The sequence below is a fragment of the Pan paniscus genome, chromosome 4, assembly GCF_029289425.2.
Source record: "Pan paniscus chromosome 4, NHGRI_mPanPan1-v2.0_pri, whole genome shotgun sequence".
Classification (NCBI taxonomy): domain Eukaryota; kingdom Metazoa; phylum Chordata; class Mammalia; order Primates; family Hominidae; genus Pan; species Pan paniscus.
Window position 1 is genome coordinate 38,208,159 of NC_073253.2, and position 19,450 is coordinate 38,227,608.

At 44.2% G+C, this 19,450-nt stretch overlaps 1 protein-coding gene and 1 non-coding gene across 2 annotated transcripts; both read left to right on the forward strand.

The window, feature by feature from the left end:
* Positions 1-2,752: 2,752 nt before the first annotated feature.
* ZBED3 (zinc finger BED-type containing 3) lies at positions 2,753-17,808 on the forward strand. The gene is made up of 3 exons (XM_034959926.3): positions 2,753-2,875; positions 11,307-11,441; positions 12,134-17,808. Exon 3 carries the CDS (start codon positions 12,151-12,153, stop codon positions 12,853-12,855), a length of 705 nt encoding a protein of 234 aa, XP_034815817.1. The 5' UTR covers positions 2,753-2,875; positions 11,307-11,441; positions 12,134-12,150; the 3' UTR covers positions 12,856-17,808.
* LOC112440007 (small nucleolar RNA SNORA47) lies at positions 9,465-9,602 on the forward strand. The gene has a single exon (XR_003028217.1). It is a non-coding gene; the product is annotated as a small nucleolar RNA SNORA47 (small nucleolar RNA).
* Positions 17,809-19,450: the final 1,642 nt, after the last annotated feature.

A 19,450-nucleotide genomic window follows, 5' to 3' on the forward strand; every position in this document is an offset into this window, starting at 1 on the left:
CTGCAAATGACAGGATTTCATTCTTTTTTATGGCTGAATAGTGTTCCATTGTGTATATATATCACATTTTCTTTACTGAACTGTTGATAGACTTTGGTTGATTTCGTATCTTGGCTATTGTGAATAGTGTGGCTATAAACGGGAGTACAAGAATCCCTTTGATACACTGATTTCCTTTCCTTTGGATAAATAACCAGTGGTGGAATTGATGGATCATATGATAGTTCTATCTTTAGTTTTCTGAGAAGCCGCCATACTGTTTTCCATAATGGGTGTATGGATATACATTCCCACCAACAGTGTACTCATTACTTTTCTTTTTATCAGATGTCCGTAGCTGTAAGTGTCCTTTGGGCCAGAAGAAAAGTAGTAACCTAATAGTTGGCCTTCACATTGCAAAATTATCCCTTTGAACAGCAATCCCCAACCTTTTTGGCACCAGGGACTGGTTTCGTGGAAGACAATTTTTCCATGGACAGGGGTGGGGAATAGGTTTGGGATGATTCAAGCGCATCATATTTATTGTGCACTTTATTTCTATTATTATTACATTGTAATATATAATGAAATAGTTATACAACTCACCGTAATGTAGAATCAGTGGGAGCCCTGAGTTTGTTTTCCTGCAATTAGACAGGCCCATCTGGGGGTGACAGGAGATAGTGACAGATCATCATTAGATTCTCACAAGGGGCACACAACCTAGATCCCTTGAATGTGCACAGTTCACAATTGTGCTCCTATGAGAATCTAATGCCCCAGCTGATGTGACAGGAGGTGGAGCTCAGGCGGCAATGCTAGTCATGGGGAACAGATGTAAATACAGATGAAGCTTCCCTCATTTGCTTGCCCCTTACTCAACTCCTGCTGTGCCACCAGGTTCCTAACAGGGTACAAAGGGTACTGGTTCATGGCCCAGGGTTGGGGACCTCTGCCTTTGAAGACACCCAACCAGTTTCTTCCTCCAAAACCATTATTGGAATGGTGGATTGTATTATTGTACCCAGTTATTTCTTGTTCTTCTTTTAAGGGTATTATTCAGCTCACTTATTGTTGATAGGGACAGTAGACAGGGAACTACTGGGTAGAATAAGGCCGTTCCCTGGCAAAGGCCCCACCCTCAAGCCTGGAAACCCATGGCCCTAAATGAAGAGAGGCATTCCTGTTCTTGTGCCCAAAAGTTACCTTTTGGCCCTCCATGACCCCCTATCCTGTACCCGTATAAACTCCAGACACCAGGCTCCAGCAGCAAAAGATGAGCAGATGAACAGAAGAGCAGAAGAGCAGAAGAGCCGCAGATAAAGAGAAAAGAGAAGGAATGTTGGGTGGAGTTCAGCTGGGGACAGTCAGAGAATCCACCGCTGGACGGTTAAACTCCAGGGGAAGATCATCTCCCTACTCCACCCCCTTTCCAGCTCCCCATCCATCCTACTGAGTGCCACCCCTACCACGTAATAAACACCCCCAACCTTCCCCCAACTCCTCTACTCCCGCCCCCACCCCGGCATTCACCATCCTTCAAGTCCATGTGTGACCTGATTCTTCTGGGAGGTGAGACAAGAGCTGAGATACAGAAACTGTCACACTGACCCTCTGCGCTTGCAAAAAGGCAGAGGGTCTATTGAGCTGGTTAACACTTAAGCCGTCAGCTGATGGTAAGGCTAAAAGAGCACACTGTAACACACGCCCATTTGGGCTCCGGGAATCACGGGATCCTGCCCCTGGACACTGCCGTGGGGCTGGAAGCCCAGCGCCCCAGCTTTTGCACCCTGGCTCCTGCACCCGTCCGTCCGCATGCTCCACCTCCCATAAGGGGTTTCAGCAGGGCAGAGACCGAACACACGAGCCACACCCCTGTTGCATGTCCTGCAAAGGGCGGCGGGAGGGCGGGGGCCGGGAGGAAATCAGGGAACTCTCCTGTTTCATTGTCACAAGACTTGCAAGGCTTCCTTAAGAGAGGGGTACACTTCCCCACCCACTGACAGCAAGTTTTGACCAATAGAAAGTGAGCAGAACTGAGGCATGCGGAATGTGAGTTTGGAAAGCAGCTTGTGCCAGTCATGTACAGGAGCTAATTGTTAAATTTCCAGGAACTTGGCAAGCCACTTGTTGGACTGTTTGTAGCTTGAAATCGGCCATTGTGGGAGTATTTACATCATAGAAATAGCAAACACTACAAATCTGGACTTCCCCCTTCTCCCTCAAAGTTGGTTTACCAGCCCAGCAGGGAGCATGGCCCAGAAAAGTTGACCTTTCAGCCTGGAGTGAAGAAAACTGGTGGAGTACTGCCAAAGCTCCCTGCAGCCACAGTAATTCGCTTGACAAATGGACCTTTAAGCCACTGAGTTGCAGGGGTTGTTCGTTACCTGAGCATCATCTAGCCAAAGCTGGTACACCATGCTGGTGTTTTGGTGAACACCAATAAGCGCCGCCTTCATCTGTCCCAACCTAGGTTGGAGGGATTTCTTCCAATAACTTGTGACATCATGCGCCTACAGCCTGCAAGGATGCAAACCGCGCTCTGAGACTCAGGCCCGGGAATTCAGGTCTTGGAAGGTTAATGCAAAGTTGTAAAACAATAGTTACATTTCAACCACACTCAGCTATTGCGTCATCTTAAAACCCTGGCCAACACAAATCTGTCGCTCGCGATCCTTGGCGGTTTCAGAGCGACTCCCCTACCGCTTTCGGGCGAAGGCCACACGTGACGGCCCCCCTTTCCCCGCAGACATGTGAATGCAGCGCTGTGTCTTTAAGGGGCACGCGCGGAGGTTTTCCGTCCGGGACAAAATGTCAGCGAGGCGCCTGGAGGGGGATCTACCATCCCGGACTCCCGACCCGCCGCCGGCTCCGGCCGCGTTTCCCGGGTAAAGGGGTGAGTGTGGGCTTCCAGACTCGGTGGCGAGGCGGGCTGGGCCGGGCAGCGGGGAGCGCAGGTGAGCAGCGACCGCGGACGCCCCTGCCGGCCTCCCTGGCACCCGCGCGGGGCGTGCCCTTCGCTGGGCTGCCCTTCTCCGGGCCGGCTGTCGCGACTGTGAGAAAGCAGGTGGGCCCGGGATTCTGTGGCAAGGGCCCGGGATTCTGTGGCAAGGCCCCGCTCACCGTCTTCCAGTGCCTCATTCTTGCTCCTTCCCTGCACTCCCCTTTCGACAAGCTTGTTCGGAATGTGGAAATTCGTCACCACTCTCCTGCTCTCCCTTTATTAAAGTTGTCTGATTACAGTCTTTTCACTGGGCAAGTGGCTGGGCGCCCTGCAGTGGGTTCTTTCTGTAATTGGGACTTGCTTGATGTCGCCCACTTTCGGAGGGAGAAAGCGAATGCAAGCCAAAAGCTTACACCAGAATCCCCACCCCTCCCCCACCCCTCATGGCCCCCAAACAAAAGAATTTTCCGCTCCTTTCGGAGTCCGCTGGAGCAGTTTCCGTGATTTCTTGCACTAACCAAATGCCCGAGGCTTAGCAAAGCAAAAACCCCCTTGAAGGAAAAAAATAAATACTTACCACTAGTCGAATTTCTAATTAGCTAAGACTACAAAGATAAGGTGTTTAAGAGAAACAGTTGTAGAAACAGCTTAATACATTGACCTAATTAGGGTAATTATTTTCTGCTGTTTTTATTCATATGCTGACACCTTTTGGAGGCAAGAATAGCTTGAGGCAGCCAAGAATAATAAAAAAAAAAAAGTAGACAGCAATACATATTATAAAAAGACCAAAAGCCCAAGCCAGGTAATTCTCAATTTAAAAATTAAATTAAAAAAATCTTTGAGTCACAAAGGCCTTCAAAGTAGGGCAGCTTTAAATTCCTATAACTCAGATTAAATTATGCATTTTTACAAGATAAAATGGATCACCACCTTAATCTTTAGGACCATATCTATTAAGCAAAGTAATGCAGGCCTGAAATAAAGGTCCACTTTAAGGGCAGAACACTTCACAATTTTCATTTTTAAAAGTGCATTAATAGAGAGAGAGAGTGCTTCTCTGCCTTTTAGCTAATGGTAGAAATATCTAAGAGTTTGGCTTATGCCATTTAGGAAACAACTCTGATTCACCCCTTAATTACCTGTGAGTCCAGTGTATTTTTTACAGTCCACATATAACCTTTTTCTAAATTTTTACACATTTTACCATTTATTCCCCAACTCAGGTTTTACAGTTTGGAGGCATTTTTACTTGTCTTTTAACTTCAGCTAAGCCTTCAGACTGGTGATTCCAGACTAATTTTTCTAATTGTCTGCATCTGTTTATAAATAGATTAATATATGGCAGTAAACTAATATTTCAACAGAGATGGACGGATAACAGATGAACTGTGGTTTTCTTGACACTTCAGTTGTCAACTCTAATTACTTGTATTAATTATTATGCTCTGCTTTCATTAAAGTCACTGGTGGATGAAGTAAAAGAAAATGTTTTTAGTGTTTCCACATATGTCTGTGTGAATTTCACGTTAGTGTGAATTTCTCATCTAAGATCCAGGCTCAACCAACATATATTGATTTAAACTCTGCCTGGTTAACCCAACTACAGTAAGTAGCCTTGAGTATGGAAGGACAAATAGAGGTGTAATTAATCTGCTATGTCCTTTTGAGAACAGTGCCTGGTTCTTTGGCCTTTAGCCTGCCAAATATTTTTTATGTGCACAAGCATAAGTATAAAATAATACAATTAACTTTTGTAGGTGCTTTATAGGATGTCTCAATATTATAGTCATACCTTGTGTATATGCCCATATTTATACAGATTATTCATCCAGGTTTTGATCTCTTCCTTTATTCTTTATATTGGTATTCAGGGACATCATACTGAGGAATCTGGGATTTAATCTGATAGTTCATCAGAAGGATAGAACTTCTTCAGAAATTGAGTCAAATGGAGAGATAATTAATGTGAATTTATTGTCTTCCACAGGCTTAGATTTAAGAACTCCTTCCAAATAATGGATACTCAAATGAAACTCAGCTATAGCAAGTGCAGAGGCATGGTACCAGCAACACTACTCTCTCTCCTTCCTTGAAATATCTAAAATCTACATTTGTCTTTTCAGTTTTTTTCACCCTGAAATTACACTCAAAAATTTCCACTGTTAATTTCATGTTAGCAGTGCTTTTATTTAGCTTCAAGAAACTTTCTTTTAAAATAGGAGCTTGGAAGCCTCGTTATACAACTGAGGAACTGGAACTTCATTAGAGTCGAGTACTAAGGGTAATGTGTTTTGGTGATGGACAACAATGCGTTTGTGCCCTGTGGGGCATGGGAGGGGAAGGGATGCTGAACTGCATGAACTTTTGTGTTAGGGCCCCTAAGACATCAGCTCCCAGGAGCTGCCCACGCCCACCCCTTCCCCAGTGGAGATTATGTCCCCTTCCCCAGTGGAGATTATGTGACGGAATTCACCCGAAGGAGCGAGCACTGATTTCACCTTTACCACAGTGTGTTAGTAATCTGTTTTCGCGCTGCTGATAAAGACATACCCAAGACTGGGCAATTTATAAAAGAAAGAGGTTTAATGGACTTAAAGTTCCACATGGCTAGGGAGGCCTAACAGTCATGGCGGAAGGCGGAAGGCGAAAGGCACTTCTTACCTGGCTGCGGCATGAGCTATAATGAGGGTCAAGCGAAAAGGGCTTCTCGTTTATAAAACCATCAGATCTCGTGAGATTTATTCACTAGCACGAGAACAGTATGGGAGAAACCGTGCCCGTGATTCAATTATCTCTCACCAGTTCCATCCCACAACACGTGGGAATTATGGGAGTAGGATTCAAGATGAGATTTGGGTGGGGACACAGCCAAACCATATCACACAGGTATCAGAATTATTGTTGGAAGCATCTCTTTCCCAACCAGACCGTACGCTTCCTGAGGGCAGAGACTATGTGACGTTCCTCTTGGAATGCTTGGCAGAAAGCACGCACCTGACCTTAGCAGGTGCACAATGAGCATTTGAATGAGAGTTGGATGGAGTGGATGGATGTAAGCAAAATACTCATTCATCGGCATCTTTGTGTTAGTTTAAAAATTTTTTCAAGGAAAAACTAAGGGAGCTTTTTTCATTTTCTTATTAGCTAACCACAGAATTAATGATATGCATTCTCATTGGGTATTTGGTAAGGAAGAAATGCGTTATCACAGGGCTTTGGCTAATTAAACCTCCCCATTATCTTATTTTACCCTAGTGATAAATAACCTATTTTGCATGAAGTTCAATTTAGGAAGTGAAAATAAATTTAAGGGGTAAGGGTCTTGGATCTGTTACTCTTTTTTATTTGCTCTTTGTAGTCAATTCCCAAGGGGATTCCTCCAACTTAGACTACTTACTCTGTTGAATAACATAATGTCAGAGGGAAAAACAACTGCCTTTTAGCCATTAAAATCTTAACGTGGGCATGTCTGAGCAGTAAATATCGGTAGTTTCTTTATTGTTCATGTCTTAAATTTATATAACACCGGAGAGTCCAACAGTGACATCATTTGCACTATCTATGATCTCAGCCACCTGTTTAGAGGCAAATAATCTTATTATTTCTCTTGACAGATGGGAAGATTGAGACTCGGGTGGGCTGGGGCTAAAGAAACAGAGTCAGGTTCGTTTCACTTAATGCAGCATCCCCCAAGTGTCTACCCTGTGCCAGGGAGATGAATGGGATGAGCTCCTCTTCCATGACATCCTGGGTGTGAACACAGAATCTCCTTCTGCAGAGCACAGCAAACCACGTGACAATGAGCAGCCTCACATACTGGGTTTCCTCCTCCAAGCGGCGCAGCAGTGGGCTTCCCCATGGGACTGTCCCACCAGCCTCCACAGTTAAGGCTGGGCTGGCCCTGCCTGAGCTCACATGCTTGAGGAGTCAAGGGTTGTTTTGCTTTTTTGTTTTTGTTTTTTGTTTTTCTGAGACAGAGTTTCGCTCTTATTACCCAGGCTGGAGTACAATCGTGCAATCTCGGCTCACTGCAACCTCCGCCTCCCAGGTTCAAGCGATTCTCCTGCCTCAGCCTCCTGAGTAGCTGGGACGACAGGCACCCGCCACCACGCCCAGCTAATTTTTTGTATTTTTAGTAGAGACGGGGTTTCACCATGTTGGCCAGGCTGGTCTTGAACTCCTGACCTCAGGTGATCTACCTGCCTTGGCCTCCCAAAGGGCTGGGATTACAGGTGTGAGCCACCACACCCAGGCCCAAGGGTTGTTTTATAAAATTATTTTTTATTTATGTAGAGATCCTGTGATATACACACTTTCCCTAAATGTATACACATGATCACATGCATGCTTTCTTAGTACCTCATTGCTTTTACTTTTGTGTTTACCTCTTCCCCTTATCCCTCCTTTCACATCAGTTACCATTGCCTCAACCATAGTATCTCCTTATTTTTCTTCATCTATAGCTATATATCGCCTCTACAGATATGTATATTACTTAATAATAGTGGGATCATATTATACACTCTTCTGCATCTCTCTTTTCTCCCTCAACAGTTCCTCCAGATATCCTTGTAAGACACTGAACAGAACTTCATCCTATTCCTCTTTAATGGCTGTATAATATTCCCTGGTATGAACATATGTTATATACTCAGCCATTTTCCTGGTGGTAGGCATTCCCTTGCTTCCAGTTTCTTGTCATTCTACATGATTCTGATGTAGATTCTGATGTCATTCTACATGAACATCCTGATACAAGACTGTGTTTATTGGTGCTGATAGTTCTATAGAAGAGATGCCCAGGAGTAGAATCTCAGGTTATCTTTTTTTTTTTTTTTCAATACAGCATTTCGCTGTTGTCACCCAGGCTGGAATGCAATGGTGCTATCTCGGCTCACTGCAATCTCCACCTCCCAGGATCAAGCCATTCTCCTGCCTCAGCCTCCCAAGTAGCTGGGATTATAGGCACCCGCCACCATGCCCAGCTAATTTTTGTATTTTTAGTAGAGACAGGGTTTCACCATGTTGGCCAAGCTGGTCTCGAACTCCTGACCTCAGGTGATCCACCTGCTTGGAACTCCCAAAGTGTTGGGATTACAGGCGTGAGCCACCGAGCCCAGCCTCTATTTTTAATTAATATAGAAATTGCAGCTGGCCCTATCACACAGGTATCAGAATTGTTGGAAGCATCTCTTTCCCAACCAGACCGTACACTTCCTGAGGGCAGAGACTATGTGACATTCCTCTTGGAATGCTTGGCAGAAAGCACGCACCTGACCTTAGCAGGTGCACAATGAGCATTTGAATGAGAGTTGGATGGAGTGGATGGATGTAAGCAAAATACTCAAATTCATTGGCACCTTTGTGTTAGTTTTAAAAAATGTTCAAGGAAAAATTGAGGGATCTCTTACTTTTCATTTTCTTCTTATTAGCTAACCACAGAATTAATGACATGCATTCTCATTGGGTATGCTCACGACTGTAATCCCCGCACTTTGGGAGGCCAAGGCAGGTATATCACTTGAGCCCAGGTGTTCAAGAAAGACCAGCCTGGGCAACAGAGACCCTGCCTCTACAAAAAATACAAAAATTAGCCAAGCATGGTGGCATGCACCTGTAGTCCCAGCTACTTTGGAGGCTGAGGTGGGAGGATCGCTTCTTGAGCCTGGGAAGCAGAGGTTGCAGTGAGCCATGATTATGCCACTGCACTCCAGCCTGGGTGACAGAGCAAGACCCTGTCTTAAAAAAAATTAAAAAAAAAAAAAAAGAAAGAAAGAAAAAAAAAGGCCAGAATGCTTTCCTGAAATCCATCCCATCTTCACTAGTAATTGAGGAGTGTGCCTTTTCTCTACCTCCCTTGTAACTTTGGCTGTTAGACCTCTTAATGTTTCTTGGTGTGATGGATGTAAAATGATACCTTATTACTACTTTAATAGCATTTCCCTGAATATAAGTGATGTTGTGCACCTTTTCATAAATTTCCTGGCCAGTGGAGTTTGCTGTTAGGTCATTTGCCTACTCATATTTCTCGTCTGTTTTTCTGTCGGTCTTTTTGTCTTTTTATTGTGTTTGAAGAGCTCTTTGTGTGTTACGGTTGTGGCTGAAGTGTCTGAAGAGGTTTCTCCCCCTCCACATTGCAGGGGCAGCTGAAATGCACTCGAGTTTTTTGTTTTTTGTTTATACTTTAAGTTCTAGGGTACATGTGCACAACGTGCAGGTTTGTTACATATGTATACATGTGCCATGTTGGTGTGCTGCACCCGTTAACTCGTCATTTACATTAGGTATATCTCCTAATGCTATCCCTCCCACGCCACCCCACGACAGTCCCCAGTGTGTGATGTTCCCCACCCTGAGTCCACGTGTTCTCATTGCTCAATTCCCACCTATGAGTGAGAACATGCGGTGTTTGGTTTTCTGTCCTTGTGATAGTTTGCTCAGCTAACCAGGCTGTTACGGCCTGTGGCCATAGACTGCTGGTCACTCAGCAGATACTGAGACTGAGGATTGTATTGAGCTAGAATATAGCCGCATGATGTGGAGGACTGAGAAGGTGAGGCAGTTTTGTCCCGTGCTGCCTTCCACCGGTTAAGACCTCCAAAATCGAAGGGCTGCCCAGGCAGAGGATGTCCCCTTGCCACCCTTGGAGGGGCAGCGCTGTGCTGGCCGACATTTGTGATGCAGCCTGTCCCTGGCTCAGGTGAGGCTTCCACTAGGTCAAAAGGATTAAGACATCAAAGTCAGTGCTTCTCACCCTTGTGCCCACTTTAACTCCTAACAGATGGCATTCACCTGTGCGACACTCCCTCTGGGCATTCCAGTTTTTAAGGAAACCCAGAGAGGTAAAAAGCATGACAGTAATTGGTCACCTCTGGCACTATCAGGGGCACATCAGTAAGGATGACTCTCAGACTTTGGCACAAGTAAGAGAATCTGCGGGTTTATGTGCAGTTTCCAAGCTTTGGCTCAAGAAAGCATATCAGAATGCAAAGCAATACTCTTGATGTTATAAGAAACGTTTACATCCCTTTTAATTTATAAAGTAAATTAGTCGTAAAGATTCATTATAATAGTCTCTGCACTTTTGTGTTTGTCCAGTAATAAAAAAGGACCTCAGGAAAGATCAGATTCAATATAGAAGGAAATAGAAATTTTAAAAAAGAAAAAAGTATAGGAAAAATTTTAGGTAAAGTTAGATAATTAAAAATGTTTATAACACTTAAATCTTACTCTGTTTAGCAACCATAATGTTATATAACCATAATATTTACTGGCCATAAAAACACTATTCTTGAAGGTGGTCTGTAACTCCTCATTCTACTTTCCCCCACTTTTGAGACTTTAGCAATGTAATACATCTCTTGGGGGAAAATGTAGCCTTTAATTTCTAAAGATTTTCTATGCTAATTGGTCTTTATCATGAGTGACCATATTTAAATCAATGCCTGCGTATCAGAAGACATGTAAATAGCATTTCTTTGTTAGAAGACGCATGGTACTTGTCTTTTTTGATGATTCTGGTATATTTGTTATCTTTTTTTAAAAATGATATGTTAAATATCATACCTGATCCGGAGTGGACTTGCTTGGTGGGAAAAAGAATACTTAGGTTTAGAAAAGTACTGTGCATCTGCAACAAGACTATTAGCAACTGAATTCATAGTTTACACTAAATGCTACTTTAACTATAGCAGCTTATTTTTCCTATTCTCATCTTTGTCTTCAGTTTTTCCCAGTTGTGTTTAACAAGAAAGATTCTGGAACTTTGTCATCTCCATGGCTGCTGGTTCAAAATCTGACAGTATGAGCAGCATTGATCTCACTGTGCCTGGGTCTCACCTTGCCCTTGATTTTCTCCCTAAGTTCTCAGAAGAGCTCAAGAAGTCTGTCATGTGTTTTCTTCTCATTGTTTTTCAACTTTCAAAGCAAATTTATCTAGAATCACACATTTGGTCCTTTGTGAACTTATTTCCTAACGAATACACTTCACCTTTTTCTGTATTCCCTTTTCTTTAATAGGTTATTGCAGTAGTGAATTAGTTTCCTAATAAAAAAGACTGTGCAATGACATTGCATTATGTTTGGATCCTTTTAACAGATTTTGTGTTGAACAAAGCAAGACGTTATTTTATTTCTTTTTCTTCCTTAATTAAAAGTATTGAGCAAACTTTGTATCTTGCAAATATGTAGAGGGGATCTTTTAGTTAGCACAAACAATAAAGAAAACTAATTTTATTTGTTTTATGCCTTGGGTATCTATGAAAGGGTTAGAAAAAGTGAACCAGGGCATGGCGCTGCTCAGTATTTCTAGTATCTGTCTTTAAGGTGGTTTGAATGCATTTCTTTCACTGGCCTGCCTGTCCTCTGAATTTACTCCTAGCACTGCTGATAGTTCTTCAGAACTCAGGAATCGTGTTGCATGCATTGTTTCTACCCACCTGAGATGGTTGGAAACCCTGAGGCAATGACAGGAACCCCAGAATCCTTGGGAAATTACCCACTGTCTAATTTAAAGGTAAAAATTTAGAATGCTGCTTTGGATATTGCTATTTCCTAAATGTGCATATCTTAAAAGCATTGCTTTCAGTACTGCCGATTTTCTCATAAGTAGATTGTTTTTATAATCACAAAAACATATTTTTATCTTGAAAAACATACAGTCTTTGAAAGCTTTTTAAAAGGCTGTTCACCACTGGCTCTTCCACTCCTTAAGAAACAAAATTTTCATTCCCAAAGCTGTCTTTTCTGGTCATTGCTCAAGTGTGCTGTGCAGCACCCAGAGAAGACTGCATAAGGGAGCCTAGCTGTTATTCTGAAGACAGTACCTTTTTTATTGTTGTTGTTGTTATTGTTAAGAAAGCAGAGACTAGTTAAAGCTAATACAGACACAGCACGGAGTTAGCTAGTTCTTTCCGTTCAAGCAGCTTAGCTTCCCGCTATTAGTATAAATACTTGTTGACTGGGGACCCACTTGATTTCAAAGAGGATTCCTAGTATAGGAATGGCTAGATATTTTTAACAGTTTTTTCTGAGGAATCAACACTTAATACTGAAGATTAATTAGAAAGAAACTTAGACTATCTACACACACTATAGGCTTTTTATCGGTAAGAAAATGGAGGGCAGCATGGTTTCTTAGGCTAACTGTAGTCTAGGAGCTGTGTGCGTGATCCTAACACTCATTATTATTCTTCCCCTGCTCCCCAGCGTGCGGGCGCCGCAGAATGAGGAGTAGCGAGCCGGCCTGCACCATGGACCAGGCCCGCGGGCTGGACGACGCGGCGGCGCGGGGCGGTCAGTGTCCGGGACTGGGGCCGGCGCCGACGCCGACGCCTCCCGGCCGCCTGGGGGCGCCATACTCCGAGGCCTGGGGCTACTTCCACCTGGCGCCGGGGCGCCCCGGGCATCCGTCGGGCCACTGGGCCACCTGCCGTCTGTGCGGGGAGCAGGTGGGCCGCGGCCCGGGCTTCCACGCGGGGACCTCGGCGTTGTGGAGGCACCTGAGGAGCGCGCACCGGCGGGAGCTGGAGAGCAGCGGCGCCCGGAGCTCCCCACCTGCCGCGCCCTGCCCGCCGCCGCCCGGTCCCGCTGCGGCCCCCGAGGGCGACTGGGCGCGCCTGCTGGAACAGATGGGCGCGCTGGCCGTGCGCGGCAGCCGGCGGGAGCGGGAGCTGGAGCGGCGCGAGGCGGCCGTGGAGCAGGGCGAGCGCGCCCTGGAACGGAGGCGGAGGGCGCTGCAGGAGGAGGAGCGCGCCGCGGCCCAGGCGCGCCGGGAACTGCAGGCCGAGCGGGAGGCGCTGCAGGCGCGGCTGCGGGAGGTGAGCCGCCGTGAGGGCGCCCTGGGCTGGGCCCCCGCTGCGCCGCCGCCGCTCAAGGACGACCCCGAGGGTGACAGGGACGGCTGCGTCATCACAAAGGTCCTCCTGTAGGGGTGTGGCCACTTCCCCACCCCAGGACAGCGCTTCTCCGTCCAATGCCAATGCCTTCAGACCCCGCTGGGACCGAAGCCGTAACCGAAGCCAGGCCCGCAGCCGCTACTCACTCGAAAGCTCCAGCTAACTGTAGGATCTTCCACACCCTAAGGCTTCAGCTTGAGAAGCACTTCGAAGCCAGAGCAGAACCGAAACTCACTTCCATGGGGTCACCGGGGGTGCCTGGGCGGCCTTTCGTGGGCATGCACGCAAGGAATTGGGGTGGCACACGGGACACCCGAGAGCTCCAGGAGCCGCGTGAACCCAGACCACCCAGTGCCATGGCCACTTAGGGCTGGGAACCCGAACCTGGTGACTTTGAAAGGTTAGAGCTTCATTCCATACCAAAGACTTATCACACCATGTGCCTATACACCCAGCAGCCCAAGGTGGAGGGTGCGTGGAAATGAGAAAGCTTTTTACCCCCCCCCCCCAAAAAAAAGAGTTCCTAATGCATAATCTGCCCAACACCAAGTTCTGAAGGGTGGAGGAGGGACGTCCCCTCTAGTTTCCATGACTGCTGTAGACCCGCATCATCTCTAGCCCTCATCGGGGCAGTCCCAGAGCCCGCTTTTTTACTGCCCATATTATTCAACCAATACCAGGTGCACTCTGTCTCCCCTCGGCCATCCTTCCCTTGCTTCAGACCTAATGACAAGTGTGGCACATATGTCCACTTTCAGGCCTCACATCTGCCACCTTAGCAAGACATCACCTCATCCCCTTGTCACTAGGAAGAGGGTTTCTTCCCCACATGTCGTCATAGTCCTCACCTCTGGGCTGAAGGGGAAAGCATCCCTCCGCTTAAGGCCACATCTACCTGTCATTTTCCATCCCATTCCTCTCCCACGTTTACTGGGTCTTTCCTCCTGTAGTATTCCCCCTTTCGCTGTCTCAGTCCCTCCCTTTCCCCCAGGCTCTTCTTCCTCAGCAATGTGCAGTCTCCCTTTCTTACTGAAAAGAAAGACTTAACCCAGAAGGGCCAACAAGTCCTGGCTGCCTATCCTTCCTCCCCAGTTTTTACTCCCTCACTCTGGGTCAGTTTTCTTTTCTTTATATATATATATATATAACTATAAGTTCTAGGGTACATGTCAGTTTTCTATGCTTCACTGGACTATTTCCAAGCTGCCACAATCTCTCAGTGACCAAATATGATGATCTATTTGCAGCCTTCATTTTGCTTAATCTCTCCCTTGAAATTGCTCTCTTGGTAGGTGGATCCTGTTTTTCCTTCAAAGAATTCCTTTTCCTGTTGCATACTGGTTCCCAGTTTTTCCATAGGCCTCTTTTTTTTTTCTCATTTTTTTATATTGAAAAATTCCACACATCCAGAAAAAGTTGAAAGGCTAGCACAATCAATACTCAGATACATACTCTCCACTTGGATTGAATAGTTGTTAACATTTTGCCAGATTTACTATTCTCTCCACCCCATGCATGTGTACATATAATGACATTTCAACCCCTGAGTATTACCACATAGATTTCCTGAGAACAAAGACACCGTTCTACATGATTACATTAAGATAATCATGCCTAAAAATATCAACAGTAACTTCTTTATAGCCTCTAATACAGAGCCCTTAATCAGTATTCAACAATTGTCTCCAGAATGTTCGTCTTTAAAAACAACAACAACAACCAGGTTCCATCAAGGTTCATACATTCTTTTGGTTTCAACTCTAGTCACTTTCAGTCTACAACAACCCCGACATATTTTCCCATGATACTTTTTCAAGCATCCAGGCCAGCTGTCTTAGCAAATGTCCTCTGTTCTGGAAGTGTCTGCTTCCTTAGGCTTATGTCTACACTCCACTCATGGCTCATATCCCTGCAGAGTTGTAATCTCCTCTGGGCCAGGGACTCCTGAATATCTCCAGGCCGAGTGTTCTCCCCGGGCCTGGAGAAAACCTTCATGCCCAATCCCTTGCTGCATGTCTCCACCCCTCCTTGCACATCCTGCCTCTATGAGTGGAAGAGGCAAATCTACTCAACCCCGCATCCCACCCCTCACCTGATAACTAACATTTACTGGGCACTAACAATGTATCAGGCACATACTACACACTTAACATGCATTGCTTTCACATACCAGCTCCATGGTAACACTGCGCTGGCTTTACAGCTAAAGAAACTGAGCTAGAAAGGGGTTAAGTATCCTGTACATGATCACAGCTGGCCAGCAATAGAGGTGGGATCCCACTGCAGACAGTCTCCCCCACAGATGCCATACTCCCACTGTACCACCATGTACTGCTTCCTGAGATCTCTGCTTCCTGAGATCTCTGCTTCCTTCAGTCGACCCAGCTGACACCTGTTTCCTTCCTAACTCCAACTAATTAATTCCAGTTAATGGAACTGACTGGAATTAGGGACATTAATATTTACTGAGCATTCCCCATGTGTCATCAGAGCTGTGCTAAATGCTTTACAGGAATGATTACCTGCCATAAAGCAACCCTATGACATAGGTGCTATGCCCATTTTGTAGATGAGACAGGTTCAAGGGAGTTAGTATCACCTTCAAGTCATACAGTGGCTAAGAATCTGTATGGGGTTTGAACTGTGGTCTCGCTGAATGCTGGGCGCCTGCTCTGCTAAGTCTATTTCTACAAAACATTGCACTGCCTTCCTGTTGCCTGCCAAGCTCAGGGCCCATTTATCATGCATCTTCCCATCCTTGTCTCCCCCAACTGTCCCTTACCTGAGTCACAATTTCGCCAAAGCCAAAGGGATTGTCCTAAGCCAATGCTGATTTATTATATCACTCTTCCTGCTCAAAAGCCCCCAAGATCACCTATCAATCACCTACTTATTAGAGTGCAAGCTTTGACTCTGTCACCTGACATTCAAGTCCCCCTCTGCCCCCATGCCAGTCTTATCCCCTCCCCTACATATGCCCTATCCTGCAGCCAAACTGGACTCTGTTCTTCCTGACAAGACCTGGTATTGGCATCTCTATGCCTCAGTTTGCCTTCCCTCCACTTTAAAAAGCCTCTTCAGTCTCAATACAAAAAACATCCCACACATGTTCTAAAACCATGCTTTCCTTGATTTCTCCTCATGTCAAGACATTTCTTACTTCTCTAGTCTCCTAGCATTTTGTGCCTCACAACCCTCAGGACAGGCCAGCTAGTGTATGGCTGTGGGTTTTTATCTCACCTCCCCTGCCTGACCCTGAGCCCTTGTGGGGAGTATACTCACCCTACTCCCACAGTGCCTTGCATTCCGTAGCTGCTCAGTACATTAACCCATTCAATGTCTTTAAGATTTTTACAAGTTAGTTTTCCTGTAATTACTAATCATTTATCTTTAATTCTGAGTAAAATTCACAACAACAAATACAAGGAAATAGTAATAATTTTTTAAGCTGTTTAGTCAATAAAGATTTAATGCGTCAGTTATTGGACTGTTTGGTTTGAAGCCAATCAACCATTCTGGTATGTAAATCTACTTTTTTATTATACAAGTAACACAAAATGTATTGCCTCAGTCGAGGAAGAAGAACAGAGAAAAACAACACCCCAAAATCCTGTCACCTCTGTAAAACTGCTATTAATTAACATTTTAATATATTTTCTTTTGTCTTTCGCAATTTTTATATTACTCTAAGTTATTTTCAAGTATTGGAACTTAACTTCTTCATATGGATTTATAAATTGGGCTAGATGATCTGAATTTCCTTTTTAGAAGGAAAAAAAAAAAGACTTCCACAAATGTTACTCTTCTATCTCACCAATTGTAAGAACCATTAAAACATAGGAAAAGATTTAGAATCTTAACTACTCCCTCAAAGATGGCTAGTGCGAGCCTGAATGTCCTGTTCAGGAGATAGAGAACAATTAACCTGAGTGCTGAGTTAAGGGAAGAGGTTTTTACTTTCTGCTTTATACACTTCTGCATTGTTGTAATTTTTTACACAAAGTATGAATTACTTTTATGATAAAAAAATTTTGTTTGTAGACAAAATTCCTCTCCTTCAGCATTCAGCATCCTTAAAATAAAATCTCCAACGAAAGCATGGATATAATCCCCATTTCCAGAAAATCCTAGAAAGAAATGCAGCCCTTGTTCAGTCCAACTCCATCATTTGATAGATTAGGAAAATAGGTTCTAGAGAGTGACTTGTCCACTGTCAGGAGATGGTGGCTGTGGCGCGTCATCTGACTCCAGCCTACTTAATGCATTTCAGTCTCTTCAGCCTTAAGGGCTCCTGCTGCTCACCTGAAATCATTCCCAAGGAACCCACAAGAGCAGGTTCCCTGGGAGGATTCCTGAGAACACCTACACACAAGCCTCAGAGATCTGCCAAGACATTCTCTTTCTGATAAATACTATTTAATATTTTTCTATCAAATAGTTGCCAAATGACCTGCTCCAGTCAAAACTCAATCTGACTTGTGACTACAAAGTAATCTGAGGAATCCCAAAGGTATATACAAATCTATCCATCTAAGTCATCTCTCTTCAAAGTAGAAGACCTGGAAGACTATACAGTTATTCCCAAAATGCTTCAACATTTCTGGAACTCCTCTTTTAGAGTGGCCATGAGTCCCTAGCACATTCTTTAAAACATCCTTGAGTTGGCAAATACTCCTCTTTCCAGGATAAATTTGATTTTTTAAAAGAACTGCCAATTATTCAGAGTCTGATGAATATGGTAGATGATTAACCAGATTAACATTGCTGGTTAATAAGGTGAGATTATAATAAAACAATGATAATTATTTTAGTGTGGCTCATAAATTGGTCTTGATAGTGGTATATTAAGGTTAAGTAAAGGCAGCATGGTCACCGTACAGATTAAAGCCCATTTTAGTTGGTTTATGATGTGAATGAATTCAGGTAGCACTGGGAGTCATTATATGTTTAAATAGTATTAAAGGTTTCTTTTTATAAAAATCTTAATTATGACATTCTCTGAAATCTGGTTTCACAGTATTAAAATGAGGCTTTAAGGAAAAACATTAAATGGTAATGAAAGCTTTATTCTTTCATTATATATTCTCGTGGGCTTTTGGTCAAGATAAGTAATGACCAGATGAATAAGCTGGCAACCTTCTGCCCTCTGAAGTCTACTAGTAATTGGAAGCTAAGTAAAACGTTGTCACATGTTTAAATACATTTGATAATATTCCACCAGCTTCTCCCTGTATTCTGCATGCTGGGCAATGAAATACCATAGAATTTTAACATAGATGAAGAGTGAGTTTTTTAAAGGAAGAATTTCCAAAAGCCATTCTTGGCTGGGCATGGTAGTTCATGCCTGTAATCTCAGCACACTGGGAGGGCCAAGGCGGGAGGATCGCTTGAGCCTAGGAGTTGAAGACCAGCCTAGGCAACAGAGGGAGACCCTGTATCTACAAAAAATTAAAATTTTTAGCCAGGTGTGCTAGTACACTCTTGTCATCCCAGCTATTCAGGAGGCTGAGGTGGAAGGATCACTTGAGCCTAGGAGGTGGAGGCTGCAGTGAGCTATGACCATGCCACTGCATTCTAGCCTGGGCAACAGAGGAAGACCTTGTCTCAAAAAAAAAAAAAAGACATTCTTACATAGCAGGCAGATATTCTTTGCCTCTATTCACATTAACTTTCTGATCTGTGTTTGCTCTTCACCCTCCAAAGACTTTTTGATTTACACGTTTTCCATCACTTCCAGTTTCCAGTGACCTGATTCCTGTTGCATTTTTTTTTGTATAGTTATGAACTGCATAATGCAGTTTCATTTTTTTTGGTAGAGTCATGCACCACATAACATTTCAGTCTATGACATACCACACATACAATGGTGGTCCTGTAAGATTACCATACTGTATTTTTACTGTACTTTTTCTATGTTTAGGTATGTTTTGATATACAAATACTTAACTGTGTTAGAATTGCCTACAGTATTCAGACCACAGAATGCTGTACAGGTTTGTAGCCTAGGAGCAATCAGTATACCACACAGCCTAGGTGTACAGTAGACTGTACCATCTTGGTTTGTGTGAGTACCTCTACGATGTTTGTACAGTGACGAAATAACCACCAAGGCATTTCTCAGAACATATCCCCATCGTTAAGTGATACATGACTGTACTTGGTGTTCAGATTTAGAACCATAGAACCCAGATGTCTGGGCAGGCAGTTATTATTCTCAGGTAGAGGAGATACATCACTGAACAAGGGGCTGCAGCCTCAATGAGGTCTGTTGTCTACATACCCAGAACTCTCAAACACATGACTAAAAAGATTTTGAAAGCGCAGTTTATAAGATTCCCCTAAATAGATCTGGTTTAGAAACAGTCTGAAAACATTAAGAAAAAAGCCCCAAATCCTTCCCGCATCACACACTCCACCCAAATTTTTGCTTTAAAGTGTTGGCTTTAAGACTTTGGAATGAACAGAAACTATTTTGGATTAATACTCTCTGGAACTATCAAGGCCTGCATGTATTACTTGGCCCTTACATTCTGCTAAATCCTATCTAAAAATAAATGTAAGCTCCACGAAGGCAGGGAGCCTTGACTGTTTTATTCACTGTTGTATCCCTAGTGCCTAGAACAGTGCC

What these genes read in the sequence shown, in the direction of transcription:
- ZBED3 (XM_034959926.3), top strand. Translation starts at nt 12,151, where the DNA reads ATGAGGAGTAGCGAGCCGGCCTGCACCATGGACCAGGCCCGCGGGCTG.